This window comes from Cantharellus anzutake, assembly GCF_015039405.1.
Source record: "Cantharellus anzutake strain C23 chromosome Unknown EI90scaffold_43, whole genome shotgun sequence".
In the NCBI taxonomy this organism is placed as follows: Eukaryota; Fungi; Basidiomycota; class Agaricomycetes; order Cantharellales; family Hydnaceae; genus Cantharellus; species Cantharellus anzutake.
In genome coordinates, this window is record NW_024066993.1 from 512,029 (window position 1) to 531,640 (window position 19,612).

Below are 19,612 nucleotides of genomic sequence, written 5' to 3' on the forward strand. Positions count from 1 at the left end.
CTCGCCCGGACAGCCACCATCCTTTTCTATTATTTCGGAATTACCTCTAGCTTCACGCTTCGCGCTTCAACACTGAGTGGGTTTGGACAGGCTTGGGGTTAGTTTTTCTGTATCTTTTTGGTTAGTGTTAAACGTGAGAGGGGGATTGTATTTTGGGGAAAGTAAAAGGAAGAGGAAAAAAGAAGGATAGCCATGATGTAATTACAAGGAGTAGCTAGCGGCTGATCGGGGGGCCGGACTATATTCTCTCTTGTTTAGAGGTTGAGGGAGGGGAGGGAAGGAAGGACTGGGCCGGGGTTTACAGTGGGTGGGGACAGGGATTAGGACCAGGCGTGGTTGCCGGGGCCTAGGCCTTCCGCGGGGTTTCCAGTTGCGGTTGGGTGGGGGGGGACTGGGGAGTAGAGGGGCCGGGTTCTGGCTTTCCCACGGATGGGTTGAGCTCGCGCCATGCGTAGTGGTCGTGAATCGGGCAGACAGAGAAGATGTGATCGATGGCTTTGCATGTGTGGCAATAGATTAGACCACCAACTGCGCGGCCATTTCCAGTTGTGTCGCCCGAGAAGGTTGAGAGTTTGAAGAGGCCGGTCCATTGGTCGTGTATATTGTTCATAGTCCCTGGGGCACGGTCCGTGACGCGGAAGAAGGGGGACGGGAGGTGGATTTCCCACATTGACGCGTCGGATTCTTTATTTCACCTCCGTACTTACCAGCTGTGCAATCATGTGCATCTCAGGATACATCTGGATCCGTGTCTGTGCTGATTCTTGTCAACACTTCATCCCCAGTAAACCTAACTACACCACCCGGTCAGTGAAGCGGGAGGTCATGTGAGTGAAAAAAAAATAGGATTAATTTAGAAAATTAATTCTGCAATCTGATTCCAGATTTCTATATTTGGAATATTAAAGTGCTATCTACAAATCAAGTGCGGTGACTTTGTCAATGATGCATTAGCCTGATGGCTAATGCCGGCGTGGGTTTATGTTGTTTAGCTGTTAGGCTCCAGTTCGATTCATGGGTGGGTCTGACTTTTTTTTTTTTTTTCCGGGTTGTCGGGTTGGGGGTTTGGGTCAGGGGGTTGTGGTTAGGGGTTGGGTTTTTGGGTCGGGGGTCGGGGGTTGGGTTTTTGGGTTGGGGGTTGGGGATTTGGGGTTGGTGGTTGTGTATTGGGTATGTGTCTATTTTTAATGTAAAGGGGGGTTGGGTGTCGGGTCGGGGGTTGAGAGTTTAGTCGGGGGTTTGGGTGGTGGGTATGTGTCTATTTTTTGGGTTGGATGGCGGTGCAATACTTGATTTGTAATAGTGACCGTTGGCTGGTTTCGAAATGAATTGCTATCCATTTTTTTTTCTGGCACATGACCTCCCGCTTCACTGACCGGGTGGTGTAGTTAGGTTTACTCTTCATCCCCTGCTACCAGAAGCTTTGAGCCGCTCAACTTCCGGCATGTTGTTCTCGGCAACTATGCCTTCGAAGGGTCCTTCGCGCAACTTCCACACCGAGAGCACGTTGTACATCGCGGGCAGAAACATCATGAAACGTGTTTGAAGCATCGTTCACCTGACGCATTGAATGCGACTGATGACTCTCACCACTGCCACGTTGTCCTGCACCCCTTCCCCTCCCTCCCTCCGATTCCCGATTCTCGTGACTTGGCCCTGACAATAGTTTCTCAGCCGTTGGGGTGCGGCTCGTCGCACGCCTAACACGTTTCTTCCTATTCAAAATGGAGAATTTTCCTTTTCAGGAGCCAATGCCTCAACGTACACGGCGTATGGACGGCCTTCACATCTTTCTCTTTCCCCTCGCACGTCGTCAGACACCTCGCAGAACGGCACCATCTTTTCCTAGACCAGTCTTGACTGCATGTCTTCAGCAACGGTGCAGGACACCAAGGATAGCTTGAAACGGGACCCGGAGTTCTCAACGTTTAGCTTTATCAATACACGGAGTTATTTCTTTGCGCCGGACACCCAGGAATCTGAGCAGGAGGAGTCGGCGGATGCAAGGAGCGCTCAAAAGGATGCTCTCGTTGCTGTGGAAACTATGTCAAGTACGCAGAGGTCTGGTTCGACTTCGAGTGGTGGGTCAGCGGAGTTAGAATTGCCCAGAAGTGAGTACATGCGGCAATGCCAGGATCTGTGTTATTCTCAGGGTCTGATGTGGACGAATCTTTTTCCCATAGTCTACTATCGTCTTTACGCCAGCGACGAAGGTGCCATCTTTGCTCAAAACCCGCTGGATGTAAACGACCCTTCGCTTAGCTCCATCTTCGCTGACTGGGCACCACCTCCTCATACTGTTGGGAACCTCAAGAGGTATATTTGCAACCGAGAGCAGTTTCATCCCTCGCGTGCAAGCGTATACCTCTCACGTCGTGACCGTTCGCCAGCCCTTGATTACACAAAAGTAGATCTACTTAGTTCGACTCTGAGACCTGGATCTACTCCCGAGAAGGCTATCGCTATTGTTGTACAGCTAGATGCAGAAGGATTGGGTACAGCAAGCGATCCGCTGCCGATAGCCTATAGGTGTAAGAAAGGGATGGAAGAAATGGCGCAGGCGATTCGAGCCGTTGTGGATGCTACCGCTCAAAAACGAGCGAAGTTGGCCATGAGGATCAAAAAGTTGAAGGAACGACGGGCTGAGGCAGGAAGGGAGAGAGAAAGAACGCGGGAGGAGCAGACGCTGGAGAGGGAACGAACGAAACGCCAAAAGGTGCTTCAAAGGGAGTTGATCAAGGTGCACGAGAAAGAGCGGGTACGGGAGCGAGAAGCCACGAAGGAACGACAGAAGGCGCAGGAAAGGGAGACGAAGAAGGAGCGGGAGCTAAAGGAAAGGGAGAATGACGCATTGGCAAACGTTGATCGGGGAGAAGCTGCTCGGCAGCAGAGTCCCAGTCCTAAACCATCTTCTATTTCGCCCCCAGTACCACCCAAGACTTACCGACCGCCGCTGCGCCCTGGGACATATGCTTCGAGATCTGTGGTTCAAAGAGCTCGCGCGAGTATCACTACCAGCAATTCTGGTTCAGTGACGTCAAGAAGCATACAACGAAGACACACTACCGCCAATGGAAGACCACAGGCCATTCGGGGATCTATGATCATGATGATGCCTTACCTCATCCACTCATCCAGGGGATGAGTCGCCCCAGAGCGCTGAGGTTGTTTTGCCTGTAGCTTTTTTTTCACTTTGTGGCTTCTTTTGCTCGGGTAGCGTGATTCCTTAGACCAACCGGAGATGGACATATCTAGCAACTTTGTATGTACACAATTTCATTTTTGCTGATCGATCCCTATCGATGGAAATGGGCGCCTAAATTGACCGGCTGATACCGGGCGCCGAATTGCTTGAGGGAGCGCTCCGTTCATCACACACGTTCTCCTGGTCACAACTGTAAGAAACGACCTGGACCGCACCAGACGGCACAAGTGAGCTCCTATGAGGCGAGCGGCCAGCGGTACGACAGCCAGGAGTAGTGGTAATGACGGTACGTCCAGAAACTGAGTGAGGCCCGAAGTTGTCTTACTGCGTGTGCTCGCTTTTCAATACTGCACTTCTATTCCGCCGAAGCCACAGACGAGTCTCAGTACTGGGCCCAAGCAGTCGAAGCACTCGATGAACTCCTAGAACTTCGCAATTCTGCTGGGCCGCGAGAAACGCTTGCGAAAGTTAATGGATTCATCGCTGACCTTCCTGAGCTCGAGACCGAAGCTGGATTCGAACAGTTCAAGTCGACCGAGAAGAAATTCGTTCATGGATTGGAGGAGTTACGGGATGGTGCACGTAAAGAGGTCAAGTGAGCAAAACGCTTTAGCTTCTCGCGTATTTTTTGCGCTAGCCAATTGCAGGAATGTTCCTGAAATTCATTCACTCAATCTGGTCTAGTCTCATGGACCTGGCCTTGCAACGCTTGGAAGTAATAATTGCATTAAGAAACGCACCAGATGCGCCAATATCAGGTGCTCTCCCTCTCCATTTGTCAATTATTTCACACCCGCCTGTTAACGTTTTTTATTACAGACAAAAAGCGTAACAACCGGCTTCGATTGGACTCCCCCGCATCCGCCTCTGCGTCATCGACAACATCGCAAATACCACATGGACGAGTTGCTTCTGGTGCTGGCCCAACTGCATTGGCTAGTGTAGGAGGTGCCTCTGGCTTTACAGGGACAGGAAAGAACAAGAAAGGCCACCCGCCAAGTGGATTGGGAGGGCTCGAAGTTGGCCGAAAAGTTGCATATCATCAACCCGCGGGGATAGACCCTGCCACCGGTGAGGGAAGAGATAGTCAATGGATCCTTGTGAAATTCAAACGGCAACTTAATGCAAAGCTGTAAGTCCAGTAAATCTTCCCGTTATAAGGGCAATAACTAAATCATCCTATGATTCGCCTGGTCCTGTGCCCTTTGCCTAATTTAGGCATGAAGTTGAAGATGCTGATGATGAAGGAGCGTACGTCAACCATCATTCGTCGTGTGACCTTCGGTTCCTGATCCCTGTTAATATGACGACTACACTTGGACTTGGGATCTGTTAGCCTTTACCAAGCTAGTTCGGATTCTCTGGTCGTGCTCCCCGATCCCAACTTTCCCAATTTATTTCCAGAGTACTCTCCGGGTACGAGGATATATGGATTATATCCTGAAACAACGTCTTTCTATCGTGCAACTATTCTCGAGGGTCCCAGGCGCTTTCCAGCCGCGGGTGGGGCTAGGGTGAGCATTACCATGACAAAGGCGGATCTCAAGCCACAAAAAGTGGAAGAGATTGGCCGCTGGCTTCTCTTCTCGCTTATTGTGGTCCTTCCTTCGTTATATTCAATTTCCTCTGAATTGTCGTTCCACGTTGCTGAACCGTTCCCTCCCTTTTCTGTAGACGGTTGCACCAGCAAAAGCAGACCGCATGTACAAAGTCCGATTCGATGACGATACAGCGCCCAGTTGCATCATACCTGCATTCCTAGTAATGCCAATACCTCCTGGCTGAGACTGTTCGTCCTGTTGTTTCTATCAGTGCGTGCCCTTGTGTTCGCCTGCTCTTGCTTCTCTTTTTTTGAGGCTCAGATACACTAATCCTTTTCCAACGTAGATTCCTATGCCATTGTTTGGAAATGAATGATCTGTTGCGAACTGTATCTTATTAACGGTAGCCACGTTTTGAACCCAGAAGTGCCAATTCTCTTTACCACACTCGTAGATCATTATTATGGTGTAATGCTCATATTCTGGATTTTCATGATGGGAAGAAACTTGCCTTATCGATAAGGGGCATTTCCTGAGGGTGAGCGTGACTGAGCGGCCTTGCCAATTCTGCAAACAATCGATGGTATCTTTTTTTTACCCAGTTGAGCGGTTTTCGGCCTGGTCTTGGTGTCTTGAAATGTATTCTTTTGAGTGTGGCCGTGCGAGAGTGACGGACTGGTTATGTAATACTTCGCGATTAATGGTCCTTTTCAGAAGCTCAACATCTGAACAATTTTTTTTGTTTCCCCCCCCCCCTTGGTTTTTATCAATCACTGCGTGTCCCTGTTGTAACGCTCCTCCCCCTACCAGAGATACGTACTCGAACGGAGAATAGCCAAGCTTTCCGCCGCGATCTGCCAAGACTTCTAAACACATTGACCTGAGTCGACCTTCATGACGCTCGAATCTGATGTGTGGAGTAAGCAGGAGCCAACCATTGTGGCCGCGTCGTACACACCAGCTCAGGCGGCTATGGGGTCTCTAGGGGTACGAAGTCCGAATTGGACCGCTAACTCATCTGTGGCCACACTGAGACACCTCCCCGAGGGGAATGCGCCCGACTGCACCCATTCGGTCCAGTCATCAGGAGCAGGCCCTCTCCCTCAGAACAAACTCAACAACACAAGCTCTCCATCTTTATCTCTCACTTCGGTTAACCAGACTGCGTCAAACTTGATTACCGAGATAGTCACCGTCCTACAGGCCATGTTGATCAGGTCGGATGGTCAACTTAGTCTTAGTGCGGGTTCGACTTCGACCGGTGATCCATTCCCACCTTCATCATCTCAGAGATCGAGAGAAAATGAACTTGACTCGATGCATCCAAGTCTCAACGGAGGAGAGTCGTTGAGCACACGATTGGTACGCAATCTTTCGTTGCGTTTTTTTTTTTCACATGCATCTGCGCTACATCTATTGAATCTACCAATATTCCAACTCATTCCCCACTAGAACATGCTAATTTCGTCACTCAAAACGTTGTGGGATAACAGTGAACCTGATCCCGGCGATTCCCTTCACTCCGCACAGTCGAAATCCGAATCCTCTGCTTTCCTTTGGCACTCTTCGGACATATCGGTCGAGCCTCAGGACCTGTGCACCCTGACCAACACTATTCACTACTTGGTATCGCACAATAAAGGTGTCACACGAGCACTATCGTTATTGCCTGACGCAACCAGGAGATCACTTGAGGCTTCAATTCAGTGTCTCGTGAGTTTCCTTATCAACAATTAAAATTTTGATCCCGTTCTATTATTTTTTTTTTCTTCGCCCTTCTATCCCTGAAGGCGCGATCAATTCAAATGTTGCGTCTGGATTTTCTCACACCGTTTTTACCGTTCCCCATCCAGGGTATTATTTGCCAAAGTTGTCATCTCCCGCTTCCGCAGGCGGAAGCCTCCGAATTCGATATCAGCCACAGTACTGGCGGTGGTGCGACAGCCGAATCAGGCGAGAATCCTCACCTGACAAGGGCGCCTGAGCAATTCGGCTGCACCGATCCTTTGCACCGCTGTGGTGCCTATAAGGTTGTTACCAGCGATGAACACCCTTCTCACATGGCCCACCCTCCCTCGTCGCAAGCGATTCCGTTCCCGTCCTCTATCGTCGACGCGGACAATAACAGCAACAACGAGCGCGGGTATGAGCTCCATAACGAGGCCAAGGGTGATCGTGTCAAGGCGATATCTTTCGACGATCGCATGTCAAACATGTCGTTATCGAGCTCGGATGAATCCCTGGAAGGGACCAATACGCGTCAAAGCTCCGTCTTGACGTCATCATCGCGCTCTGGTAGCGTGCCTTCGTTGACGATGACGGTTAGTAGCACGTACACCGGAACGGTCGAAACCGTTTGTGACACCGTACGAGACGTTCCTGCCACAATCACCATTGGGAAAGGTAAACGTCAAAGGGTGGGGTCGCTCATTTCGTTTTCACGAGCATTCTTACCCTCTCCTCCGGCGTCCCCTACGATCCTTGAATCCTCGCAATATCAATATCAAAAGTCAAACCTGGTTCGAGAATCTCCAGTGTTCGACATCACCCCTGTAGACGCAATTCACACGGCATACACTTTGCACAAATCCCCGCTGGCGCAAGAGGTCATTACTCCCGGTGAAGTCGAATCAATTTGGTCTACGACGTCAACCACACCTTCCGTTGTCACACGACTCAGGCATGACAGTCTCTCCCTCTCCCTCCCTTCTTTGGTCTTTTGGGACCGAGCCTTCGTCGCGGAACCAGAAGATATTCGCTCCGAGATGGACGCAAAAAATCAAAACGCGCAACACCGTTCGCCAGCCAAGGACGCTTTGTCCAAAATTCACTCTAAAACGGGGTCCCTGACCGGGCCAACACCACAAAATGAGGCGGGAGCCTCAACAGCGTCATCCCCTTCCCCTTCCCCTTCCCTTCTTGCACGCGTCCGGGCACGCGCTTCAACACTTCATCCGTCAATGAGATTTTTCTTTCCATCGACTAGTTCTACTACACCCGCGGCCCCGGAAGAGCAAAACGTTCAGGTTGCGACGACACATACACAACCCCCGCGTGCCAACTCGGAATCGCCTACCCCCTCTTCCATGCCTGTGTCCCAAATAATCCCTGCTGGTACTACTACACTTCCAACTCTTCAAAATAAACCAATACAACCGGCGACGCCAATCTCCTCTTCACCTCGACCCTCTAAAATATCTGGTCCGCCACGATCAAACCGCCGTCTCTCGCGAACTCCGCCGAACACTCTTGAAGCAACTCTTCTTTCACAAGAAGTACCTCGCATGGGAGACGACGACAAAGTTCTTCCTCTCCCTCCTTTAGATCCAGCTCTCAAAGCCGTCGAACGTGCCAGCAAACTACTCAAATCGACCGTTCGATGTGCGGTCTGTGGTGACGACGGAAAGGATTTCCCTCGATGTGGCAAGTGTGGCGAAGCTTGGTGCAGTCGGGAGTGTAGGCTCAAGAACCTTCGAATCGCTGGAACGAAGAGACACGTTTGCTGTTTGGAAAAATTGGCTCAACAACGGAGGAGGAGGCTTAGTACTACTACCTCTGTCGCTACCGCTCCAGGGAGCAATATCATGTGGGCGACCGCGCTCGCGGTGTAATAGTTTTCTTTCTTTCTTTTTTTGGTTTGTCACTCCATGTAGTACATAGTTGGATAAGTTTTCGTTTTCTCTCTCTCTCGCGTCGTTGAACCGCCGCTGCATGCATATTTCCCCCCCCCCTTTTTTTTTCTTCTTCTTCTTCTTCTTCCTTTGCACTTATTCCCATTTCTTCTCGCGACCCCTCTTTGGATACAAACAAAAAATTTGGAGATGAATTGTCATCCCAGCACGTTTTGATCTTGTGGTTTGTCGTTTTATCCATGTTCCCCTGAAAAAATCAATTTCGTTGTTGCGCCTCATACATAGTAGATATGCGTTGGTTATCTCGGTATCCATGAGTGGCTCCCCTCCCCCCCCTCCCCCCAATTTACCTGATAAGTCTGGACTGGGGTGTCTTCCGTATAGAAGTTGGCTAGAATTCTACTAATTCAGTACGTGTATGCGTACACGTGAGGGGAGTGAGGGGAGTGAGGGCTTGCAGATTGATTGTGGCTCAGAAGTGGATTGATATCGTTCTAAATAGCAACCAATTCAATCTACACCGTGTGGGGGAGGGAGGACCCCTCTATTCCAATAGAGGCCAGTGACCTTGCCTAGTGGGGGCCCCTCGTGTTACATGTCGCCAAAATATTCTGGTGACAGTAAACGCCGACATGCATGTGCTTGCGCGTAAGGTGTCGTCCTAACCACCCCTAAGCTCCTACTATTCGTACCGTTGAACAGATACAGGAAAGCATCTGGCGTTTGCCTACGTATATATATATATATCACAATTCAGATCCTCTTACTTTACATATCTCCAACGCAACGGCGACGACGGTGTGGGGAAAGGACGGAAATATGTAAAACTGGTTCCATCGCATGATCTAGAGTACATAAGTTGAAGTTGGAAAAAGGTCTCCGCGCCTTTCGCCTTCTTTCACATGTTGAGGGGGGGCCCAGCCCCACGCGCCACTTCTTATGAATGGTCGTCGGAAGAAGAAGAAGAACTCAGTTGCTGATCGTTAATCCATGGTTTTTTTTACATATGTAGTTCCTATTCTTATGTACATAATTCGGAATAACTTTTTGAACATTAATCCCACGTTTTTTTTGTGCGGTGCTAACTAAGAATCATGAAGGGGATAGATACGCCCCCCCACCCCCCCCCACCTTCCATGTTATCGCTGAGTCAACAGTCTGCCCGATGAGTCGGGTCCCGACGGAACGGACGGATCCAAGTCGCAACCGCTGGTCTGGACGGTGGAGAAGGTGCATGGGGGTTTCGCAAACACTCGCAACATCACACCGAGCTAGTCGCTCGCGCAGCTTTTCGGTTTTAATTTTCTCTTGCGATGCATGGCATGCTGCCCCACATGCACACATGCAATAACACTGGGGGGCCATTATATAGTGCCAGCCCATCCAAACTATATACGTCGCCAAAAACCGGACCGCTTCCTTAGCTGATTAATGATAACTTGTACTCAGTTCTTACGATCAGCTTTCGATCTTTCCAAGCAAGCAAAGCAAGCTGTGGAAAATCTAGACACACCCCAAGGTACGTACGTACGGGCACAGCCATAGAAATATTAGCTCCAAAGCAGTCCTTCCGGACCGAAAGGCGGGCCCTTGCTGAATAATGTGCAAAGTTCAGCAGCTAGAACGAGGGGCATATACTAGTACTGAGAGAGAGTGACCGCGCCCTTTTTTTTCATGCCCGCCTTAGAGTTGGCAAGCCGCTGTCGTAGTATCTTCTGGCTCACACTACCACCTGCAGGGATAAGTTAGTGGCTGGAGGATTACGTGTATTTCGGACATTCCCATGCCTAAATTAATTGCCGTGGGAGACCACGTTCGACCCCGGGTTGGGTTGCGGATTGGATGCATCGAAGTGGTGAGGGGGGGGAAGTGATTCCGGCCAGGTCTTGTGCTCAGTAACGAACTCGATGATTGAAGCTCAAAAATTTGGCCAATAATTACATATACACTTTGACATGGAAATCGCATTACATCCATAGAGGGCTGGTAGCCTGCTTGACATCAACGTCGAGAGGCGTGTAGCTCCAGGGTCATGTCATGTCACGTCCCATCGCCCTTCAATAGTATTCCTAAACTGGCTAAAGCACTTGAGTACTCCTCGAGTGATCCCGACCTTCACGAGAACGTCAGCAAAAAAAAAGCAAAGTTTTTGATCCCTTTACGCACCATGGAGTCTCTAGCAGTAAGCGATCGATTTCTTCATCCTCCTCCTCGACTATCGGATATGTCTGTAGGGCCAAGTATAGCTGCTCGGCGGTCGCAGAACGAATCTCAATCACGCCAACAAAACTGACTCAGTATCCCCGCCGGCCGTTTTTTTTTTTTTTTTTTTTTTTCCAAAGGGGTGATTGATTGTTGTTTAAAAAATGGTTTCAATACTCACAGTTGGGAACGAATGACTCAGGAAAAACTCTACGTAGGAAGCCGCTTGTCGTCGTAAACGTGGGCAAGAAAGCATGACGATTGACCTATATTAGAAACCCACCCCATTGTGTTATAAAAAATTTAAATAAAAAAAAAAATGTAGCGATCATCAAACCGTCGCGGAAGACTTACACTTTCATCGAAGCCGTGATTCGTTGAATGTTCTTAAACTTGCTCAAGTTTCTGCATGCAAGATCGAGGGTTTTCTTGAGACTAGAAAGAAAAAAAAAAAACTTATCATCTACAAAGGCCGTGCAACCCCGAAATCTCCGTTGGACGTACATAGCGCTACCGTCTTCGGAGTCGCTGATTCGCTCCATCGATGCCTCTCGTAAAATCAGCTCGAAAGCTAGCATCACTGGCACAAAGCTTTGATTGGAAGCATAGTTCTCACGTCCGATGAAGTGTAAATCATCCAATAATGTGACAAGGCTGGTGTCATCATCATCATCGGGATTTGAAGAGACAATGGGAAGAGTTGAGGATAGTTGGACTAATGCATCAGACGCCGGTCGAAGCTAGAAGGGAGGTTAGATTTGAAAAATGGCAAGAGTCGATATGCTCGAGGGAAAGGGGGGGAGGACGTACGGTGCTTTCATTCCGGCTTCCGACGCTTAGTGTCAACCCTTGAAGCACTTGTTTCCGGTAGGTAGGAATTCGAAGAACCTCCACGATTCTTGGGAAGATGAAGGCAGGATTTAACCACTCAGTCTGCTCCCTGCGGAAGGAAGGAAAAGGAATTGGTTGGATACGATAATGAATGCGACATTCGGCATCCAACCTACGAATCGAATAACTTCCAAAGCGTCTCTTCTCCATCCAGGTGATATGCATCATAGCCCTTGGTCCCTGTCCGGCCACCGATTCGTTGCAGTACACTGCGTATTTGGATCCCAGCCTCTTGACGAACATTGTCGAGACGTTCCGCGCCTTGCTTCAACGTTCCGGAAATAGCAAGGTGATACGTTGGCTGAGGTAACCAATCTTCCAAGGTCGCTAGTTGTTTTTCTACGAAAAGTCGAGATATAGACGCGCCGATCGCTCGTACGCAAGCTATCCGTATCCAGGAGCCCACATCTCCACGCTCATCAGTGGTGTAGTCATTAAGGCCATTTATGAAAGCTCCGAATATTTCCTGGAACTTTGACTGGCCAATCTCTGCGATGGGAAGAAAAAGCCTGAGCCTCGAAACCACGTTTGCAGCTATATGTATATATACCTTGAAGGGTGCCGAAAGATGAATTTTCCACGATACGAGCCAAGGCATCCAGAGCATTTCGACGCGCCTCCACATTTTTCGAGAACTTTGATGACTGTGAGGAGATCAATCTTCCGGGGTCACGGTCGGTTTGGAAACGTGGGTCCACTCACATTGACGTCCACACAGTTTAAAAGGCAAGAAATGGCGTCATTGGCGCCGTGAGGCAATTTGGAGTATGATAGGATACCCAATACTCGAGCCAGACTCTGTTGTGCAGAAGGCGGACTGGTATGGAGTTGCGTTACAGCTGTGCAATTATATGTTAGCTTTTCAATAACACTTTTTGCGCGTCGAATGGAAATGGCCCTATCTATTAACGACATCCTTGCACAACACCAGTTGGCTGGTGGACGCAAATGCACGCGCAACAGCTTCTTGCACTGCAACGTTACGATGTTGAATGCATCGATCAAGAACGGGGCGCCACCATGTAGAAGCTTCGGGGAGACTTAAGGCAATTTCAGATGCAGAGGTCGCAATGAGGTCGCAAAGGGCTCCGAGCACGAGTTCATTGCCATACTTCTTGAGCACGGAAGGGGGTACTCTTCCCAGCAGTTTGAAGACCTGAGGTAAGAAGTCAATATGAACATTGTCGAGAATGTGGTGGGTATTTTGTGTACAACAGTACCTCGACTCGATCGGCCTCCCGAGGCGGAATGGCAGAATGAAACGCCAAAGCCAATTCAGAAAGACTCAAAAGAGAGCCATGAATTTCATTCAGTTCCGTTGATTTCAGCATTGGAGACTACAAAAAATTATTCACTTGGGCTTGAGCGCGTCTTTTCGAAGGAAAGTACACACCAATCGATGCAGCATTTCGGGACCGAGGTTCCCCAAGTCTAATTGGCATAAACAACCAAGGGACTGGGCGGAAAGCGACCGTATAGCTGGATCCCAATGCTTGAGGGAGACATTAACGAGATGGTCAATGAAGTAGGACCGATATTCCAAGTGCCTGTTATCCTCAAAAAAAAAAAGAAAAAAGGGATTTGTATTCTGCTTCACGGTTGGCGTTCAATCGCCTCAGACGTACACCGCTACTTGAGGCGCGGACTTCAGAAAGGCTGTCCTCCTAATGCTGACAGCGTAAAAATCTGTCTTGCGTAGTACGTCGATCCCATGAGGGAAGATTCCCTTGGAAGCAAACAATCCGATTGAGCTAGGAGGGGGGAGGAGGCGGGTGTTAAACCGTATGGACTGACCTGTCGACCGACGTTCTCCTGAAAGGCAGCGCTCGCCGCTCTGCGAATGTGTATTTCCCTGTCGTACACCGAAACCGCGACGAGTCTTCTTGCCAACTCAGTGGCGAATGGTAGTAGACTATCGTTTGTCTGAGCTCGAGCAAGTGACCAAATGACATATGCGGCGGCGTCGCGGACGTTTGAGCCGATGGAGTGGGAGCCTCTTCGTACATCGAAGTATAGAGCCTATGGATAATTTTTTTTAAATGTGATAGATGTGATCAGCGTAGGTGATCAGCGTAGTAAGCACCTTGTACATCCAATTAAGGAGATCAGGGAGTCTTCTATCGGAGATGAGCCCCCGCCTAGCGAATTCGGCACATGCAAGACAGGCGCCATGCCATGTAGCCTCCGCAGCGGCTGGGATGTCTAGTTGGCCTCCTTCCTCTTCGACGATATGAACAGAGAATAACGAAAAGATGTTATCGAGAATTTGATCGATGAAGTCGTACGGGAGTCGTTCGGCGATACGTGCTGATGCCTTCGCAGCGGCGTAGCGAACGATTGTGTCCTCATGTGATAGAAGGGAGATGTGGTGAGAACCATGTACAGAATGTGAAGAGAAAAGGGGTCAGTCACGTACCCGATCCTCTAATGATGTGAACAAATATTCGAGTGCCTCTTCCACGGCTTCTGGGACGTCTGATAAGTTATCATCTACTAAGTTTCCATACGAATCCGCAGGCCCTTCGGTTTTGAGAACTTTTGCTGAAGTGATAAACTCATCATTAGTTTGTGGCTTGTGGCTATATGCGGAGCTGAGTGTTATTAACATTCACCCCGTTTCCGGGACGTTGAGCTCCTGGGAGGAGGAAGAACGACCAGCATTGCACGACCAGTAAGCTTGCTCAGCCATTTTCGAATCACCGTATTGCCAGTGTAGTCTGTATCGTCGCGAATTGATCGAATGAAGTCTATCATCTGGTCACGGTAGACGAGAGACTGCTGATTTGTGGAGGATTGGAAGATTTCGCCCATCACTCGAAGGATCCCTATTACCTATGTGCAGCTGTCCAGTCGGAGAAGGGGGATCAACATGGGAATATTTTTGCGTACAAGAAATTCATTTCTGCTGGAAAGCGATTCCCTCGCCCACTGCAGGAAGCTTGGTAATCGCGACGATGTGTCGTTCCTGCCGGAAAAATTTCAGGAAACGCGTCAAAGCTCATCAACGAATTGTCGCGCAAAAACCTTGTATATAGCCTAGACAACAGCAGCGCAGAGCTTTCGCTTTCCATACCAGACTTTTGCAAGTAAGTTTTCCCCAAATTTTCCAACGTCGACGCTGTATCCAAATCACTTGCATCTTGGTCGAAACGAGTCAAATCAAACGGTATGTTTGCAATGACGGATATCCAGAGGATCAATATGTAGCGGAAGGGCCAGCTTGTAGACTCATGCATGATTGGATCTGAGTTTCTAGCGAAGGAAACCATTGTCGATACATCTTGGACTTGATGAGGAAAGAAGCGAGCTGTGTGGGTATCACGGGAATGAGGCGGGTAGCCTGAATGGAAGTAAGGAAATAGCACGTCGACAAACATACCAACAGTCTTGTGCCCTCTCGTTTTTGTTATCCAATAAATAAGCATGGCCAACTGGGTGACGCGAGAGGAAATCCTGGGACGCTTCTTAGCTTCGGTCCTAACATATTGATGCGTGTAATTTCGAAGCGACTCGATCGGGGGTGTAAGCATTCGCTCCAGATACGGATCGAGCAACCATGCTTGTTCCTGATATTCATCCAACTGAAGATCAGAAATCGCGTTGTTAGCCCCGAAAGGGGAAAAAAAGGGGGTACACGGGAATTACAAGGAGTTGAAGCTTGGATAATGCCCATTTATCATTACCATCCTCTTCTGAGCTCGGTTCCACCCAAAGATTGGCTTGGAGGAGGTCATTCAAAAGCTTGAAATAGTCATCGGCGCGCTCGAATTTCGTGAATTGGAGATTTTCATTATCAGCTTTCTCCATAGTTCCTAGGCGTGAGCCAGCGAAGTGTCAAGGAGTGTGGCGCCGGAGATATCGGAATAATAACAGTCTGTGCGGCTTCTCGGTGACTGGCTTCGGACAACTCCGCCGCGACAACGATATACAGCCATTTTCGATTGAATTGTCACGTGAGCAATTTTCGGTTCCGCGCTCGCTCGCGCTCGAAAACGAGGCCCAACACAAAGTACTGTATATCTTGGCACCCACATGAGCTAGCCTCTTGCGGTTTGCTGAAAAACGTTTGTCACTTCATTCCCTCGAGACCTTTTTGAGCGATAGTTGTACTGTACTATAACGACCATAAGTTCGTTGCATGTCGCACGAAGATTTTGGATTGAATTGAAAATGAACATGATTGAATTGATTTGGAGCCTCCGGCAACTTCCGGAGGCCGTGGGAATGAACTAACAGTCGTTATACTACAGTAATTCTCATTTTTTGTGAGTTTAGGTTTTCCACCTTTATGCACGATTTCCTTGACAACAGCTTGGCAGAATTGGCTGAAATTTAGGCAGAACAGAGTACTACCCTATACCTTGGGTGTTTTTTCTTTGTTTGTTGGTGCATTTTATTTTTGATTTTTTATCATTTATTTGGTCTCAATCACATTGAAATGTGTTTGTGCACAGTTTCCTCGACAACAGCTGGGCAAAATGGGCCAAAATTTAGGCAGGGAGGAGTGAAACCCTATACCTTGGGTGCTTTTTTTTTCTTTTGTTGGTGTCAGGGCCCAGCCTCGGGCTCGGAGGCTCCCTGACCTCAACCCCCATCTGGCCTGTCCTCACACTATGCAGGGCATGAGATGAGAAGAAGGGTAAAGGTCTCATCTCCCCGCATGGTTGCTATATAAAGGAATGGGTCACATGCCCACAACTATACAGCTCCTAGAGTTGTGTAGTGTGACCCGGAGGGAACATCCAGGTGGCAGTGCCCAGTAAGCGTGGGAACGTTCTGGGCGAGTTGCTCGCCCAGAACTGTGGCTGTGACCCGTGGGAACATTCTGGGTGAGCTGCTCGCTCAGAAAGTTCCCACGCTATCCCGTGCGCGCGTGTACACAACACACAAAGGCAACAACAAGGCAACAGTCAAAGAATAGAAGGGGGTAAAGTAGGTGGGGAGTCCGGGGCACCCTAAGGCAGGGTGCTGAACCCTGACAGTTGGTGTGTTTTGTTATCATTTATATGATCTCAATAGTGTTAAAGTGCATTTATGCACAGTTTCCTTGACAACTGCTCAGTGGAACTGGGTGAAAGCTGGGCACTAAGTAGTCTTACCCTTTACCTCAGGTTCTCTTTCTAATTTTTATCACTTGCAGCTATGAACACTTCAAGTAGGGACTGAATGAATATGCTGCAAGAGTGTAAGGAATGGGTGTTGGATGTCCTCCCTTTCTTTATTCAATCTTTATTCCATTGTATTGTCAGGGACATGTCCGGGGTCGAAGGGGCCTGGATGTATCACCTGGTGCTGAGGCCTTCATGGGGTGCAGAACGTGCATGCATACTGATGGGCCTGACATGGGACAATGGTCCCTGGCCACTTAGACTGAAGTGGGAATGATGAGTTATTATTAAAAAAGGGAAACTATACTACTTACCTGAAGTGGGAATGATGAGAAGAAGGTTACTTCTTCGGGTCCCACCCCAGGTGTGTTTATATACATGCGGCTTGGGTCACATGAGGTCTGCCACATCACCCTGCATACAGCCACAGTCACCCAGGTGTCCCCACGGGGGATCCCAAGGGTGTATGCTGTGTGCACGTGTACTAGGTTGCACCCTGGAGCTGTCTGGGGTGTCCGGGGCTGGGCGTGTCATGTGCACATCACAGGCAGGTCAATAGTACATAGATATAAAGGAAGGTCGTCTGTGTAACATAGAAATAGGAATAGAGATAGAAACAGAAATGGAAGAGAAGGTAGAAAGGAGGAAGAATAGGAAAGAAGAACATAGGATGAAAGAAGGGGGAAGGAAGGGGGTACTGGGTGAGGTGGACCTGGGTGGACCTGGGTGGAGGGGGGTTGGGTGTGCCCTGACATGTATACAATGTAAAACAACTGTATTTACATATATGTATAGCTCAGGCTTGGGTAAGGGTTCTTCACTCTTTACCCTCACCCACTTGTCGAATCATAGCTCAATACAGCCTAGATCTTGACAGCCTGTCAGGGCACACCTGCCCGACCCAGCTCCACCCACCCTCACCCAGTATCCTGCTCACCTCTATTCCTCACCCTTCACACTGAGAAAGTGATTCCATGATAAAATCAGGTGTGGCATGCGACAGGGGTTTGCGCATAAACCCAATTTAATCTTGACTTGCCTGCATCATAAATCCCCATTTTTTCACGAATTTGACCAGAATTGTGTTGTAAAATCTTGGTTTGCAGGGGACTTAATCAATTTATCTGTGAAGATTCACGATAGTATCACCAATATTTCATCCTACTGCCATGACTAATCCGAGACTTTATCACATATTTATGAAGGACATTATCTCATTGGAAGCTCAGCAAGCGCACTATATTACATTTAAGTAAAGGCGGTGCGGAAGCGTGCTTCTAGTATGAGGGCGGTGTCAGAGACCAGATTCGAGACGAGGGAATGTCTCCGTAACGGAGGGCTTCGGCCTCAGCGACTTCTGCCAAGAGCGCTGTGCCTAGTGACACGTCCGTGCCCTAACTTACTGACTGGCAATTAGAACCTAGGGGGGTAACTCTAGTTGATTTTACTACTGGGGCGTAACCTATGTACAAGTGGGATATATATAAGGTTACAGCAGAGATGGTTCCGCAATTGGCGGAGCCGAACGGAGCGGAGCTAACAGGGTTTAACCATTAGCCGACTGAATATTACTGATGAGTCGGTTCACGGGGTTAGCGGAAAGGCAGGCGATAACCCAGAAACGGAAAGGAGGGATAGGCCCGAAGGTGGGCTCTGCAGGGCAGTCGAGTGTATTGCCCAGCGGAGGCAGGGGTGCGCTAGCGGACGTCGGAGCTGTCCGGAAGTCTTCGGGGCTCCGTACTTAGGGAGGCGTAGGTAATAAATTAAAATGAGGGGGTGGTGACCATCGAGGGGTACCGAGAGGATTGCGGAATACGGGGGCTCCGAGGTTGGTGAGGGAGGAGCGGAGTTGGAATGGAGGGATCGGAGGGACCGGAAGTCGATGGCCGGGGATGGATATGACAGGTGGGGTTGATGAAGAGTCGGTGGAACAAGAAGATTGGAGGTGAAATGATAGCAATGAGAGAAGTTGAGACTACAAGCAAAGTGAGCATGATGTTCGTTAGACTGGAAGATTCAGAGTTGGTTAGGCATGACAGCAGATGAACAATTGTCACCTTTCTGTCCCAAACCCCTCAGGCTCGCACATCTAGCCCTTCCCGGTTTGTCATTTCCTCTCTGACCAGAGCCCCTCATGCTTGCATGTCTGCACTTTCCCATGGCCATCATCACCTCCTTTTGGGCCCAAGCCCCTTAAGTCTGTGTGTCCACCCGGTGCAGTGAAGAGTGCCTAGAAATCATGAGCATCCAATCAAATAGGAAAAATATTGAGTACCTTTTCCAGCTTTGGTACACATGCGATTGCTGTCAGGTTCCACTCCATTCTCCTCAATGAGAGAGGTGGTTTTCCCCAGAAGAGCATGCACTATTTGAAGGTCAGCATGTTGAAAAGAGTGTGTGTGAAAAATTAACTTACATTTTGGTTGCGGTATTGAGATGAGTGTGTTAGCAGGATTACAGATCAAAAGAAGCTAGACGGTTGATGTAGATGTATGATAAAGTTATCTCTGGTACTGTTGTATGCAAGTGTCCATTCAAGGCCTACCCAGATGTTGGTGGAATGGAAGGATTGCGGTTTGGGGCTTGGGGCTTGGGAGGTGACGATGCAAGCGGGGAGAATGGCTGAAAGGCTGCAGGGGCACAAGACCTCTGAACCTGGGCAGACCACCCTCACACACACACACAGGTAACGAAGGGGGAGGAGCAAAACTGCAGCATTGACAGACTCACTGGCAGACCTTCCTACTACTAGGTCCATGTCAGGGACAGCTCCGAAAGTGGCGAGGTCCCAGCATGAGGGACTCGATGGGACAGATGTCGGCTATGCGTAGCAGCGGTCCCATTGCGGGGTGAGCATCCCCGACCACTTAGTCTGAAGTGGGAAGTTGAGAAGAAGGCTGCTTCTTCTGTTCCCACCCCAGGCACTATTATATACATGCGGTTGGGGTCATGTGGGAGGAGCCACGTCATCTCCGCACACAGCCGCACTGCCCTGGGTATCTCTGCAGGAGATCCTGGAGGTGTGCCACTCTG

The 19,612-nt window shown here is 49.2% G+C and overlaps 4 protein-coding genes across 4 annotated transcripts; 3 read left to right on the forward strand and 1 right to left on the reverse strand.

Moving 5' to 3' along the window:
* Positions 1–1,864: 1,864 nt before the first annotated feature.
* EI90DRAFT_3127502 (uncharacterized protein) lies at positions 1,865–3,145 on the forward strand (the record flags this gene model as incomplete). The annotated part of the gene is made up of 2 exons (XM_039064016.1): positions 1,865–2,111; positions 2,184–3,145. 2 exons carry the CDS (start codon positions 1,865–1,867, stop codon positions 3,143–3,145), a joined length of 1,209 nt encoding a protein of 402 aa, XP_038913273.1.
* A 745-nt stretch (positions 3,146–3,890) lies between these two features.
* On the forward strand, positions 3,891–4,970 carry EI90DRAFT_3068848 (uncharacterized protein; the record flags this gene model as incomplete). Its single annotated transcript, XM_039061120.1, has 4 exons — positions 3,891–3,963; positions 4,025–4,337; positions 4,424–4,456; positions 4,542–4,970. 4 exons carry the CDS (start codon positions 3,894–3,896, stop codon positions 4,927–4,929), a joined length of 804 nt encoding a protein of 267 aa, XP_038913274.1. The 3' UTR covers positions 4,930–4,970.
* A 2,204-nt stretch (positions 4,971–7,174) lies between these two features.
* Positions 7,175–8,586, forward strand: EI90DRAFT_3068854 (uncharacterized protein). Its single transcript, XM_039061121.1, has one exon. It carries the CDS (start codon positions 7,512–7,514, stop codon positions 8,355–8,357), a length of 846 nt encoding a protein of 281 aa, XP_038913275.1. The 5' UTR covers positions 7,175–7,511; the 3' UTR covers positions 8,358–8,586.
* A 1,918-nt stretch (positions 8,587–10,504) lies between these two features.
* On the reverse strand, positions 10,505–15,278 carry EI90DRAFT_2929153 (ARM repeat-containing protein; the record flags this gene model as incomplete). The annotated part of the gene is made up of 20 exons (XM_039054981.1): positions 10,505–10,648; positions 10,762–10,846; positions 10,935–11,015; positions 11,085–11,320; positions 11,391–11,520; positions 11,588–11,960; positions 12,022–12,115; positions 12,174–12,329; positions 12,382–12,627; positions 12,692–12,808; positions 12,865–13,018; positions 13,097–13,197; positions 13,266–13,490; positions 13,555–13,815; positions 13,888–14,006; positions 14,078–14,303; positions 14,361–14,436; positions 14,496–14,778; positions 14,851–15,052; positions 15,117–15,278. The coding sequence occupies 20 exons, from the start codon at positions 15,276–15,278 to the stop codon at positions 10,505–10,507; spliced, it is 3,471 nt and encodes a 1,156-aa protein (XP_038913276.1).
* Positions 15,279–19,612: the final 4,334 nt, after the last annotated feature.

What these genes read in the sequence shown, in the direction of transcription:
- EI90DRAFT_3068854 (XM_039061121.1), top strand. Translation starts at nt 7,512, where the DNA reads ATGGACGCAAAAAATCAAAACGCGCAACACCGTTCGCCAGCCAAGGAC.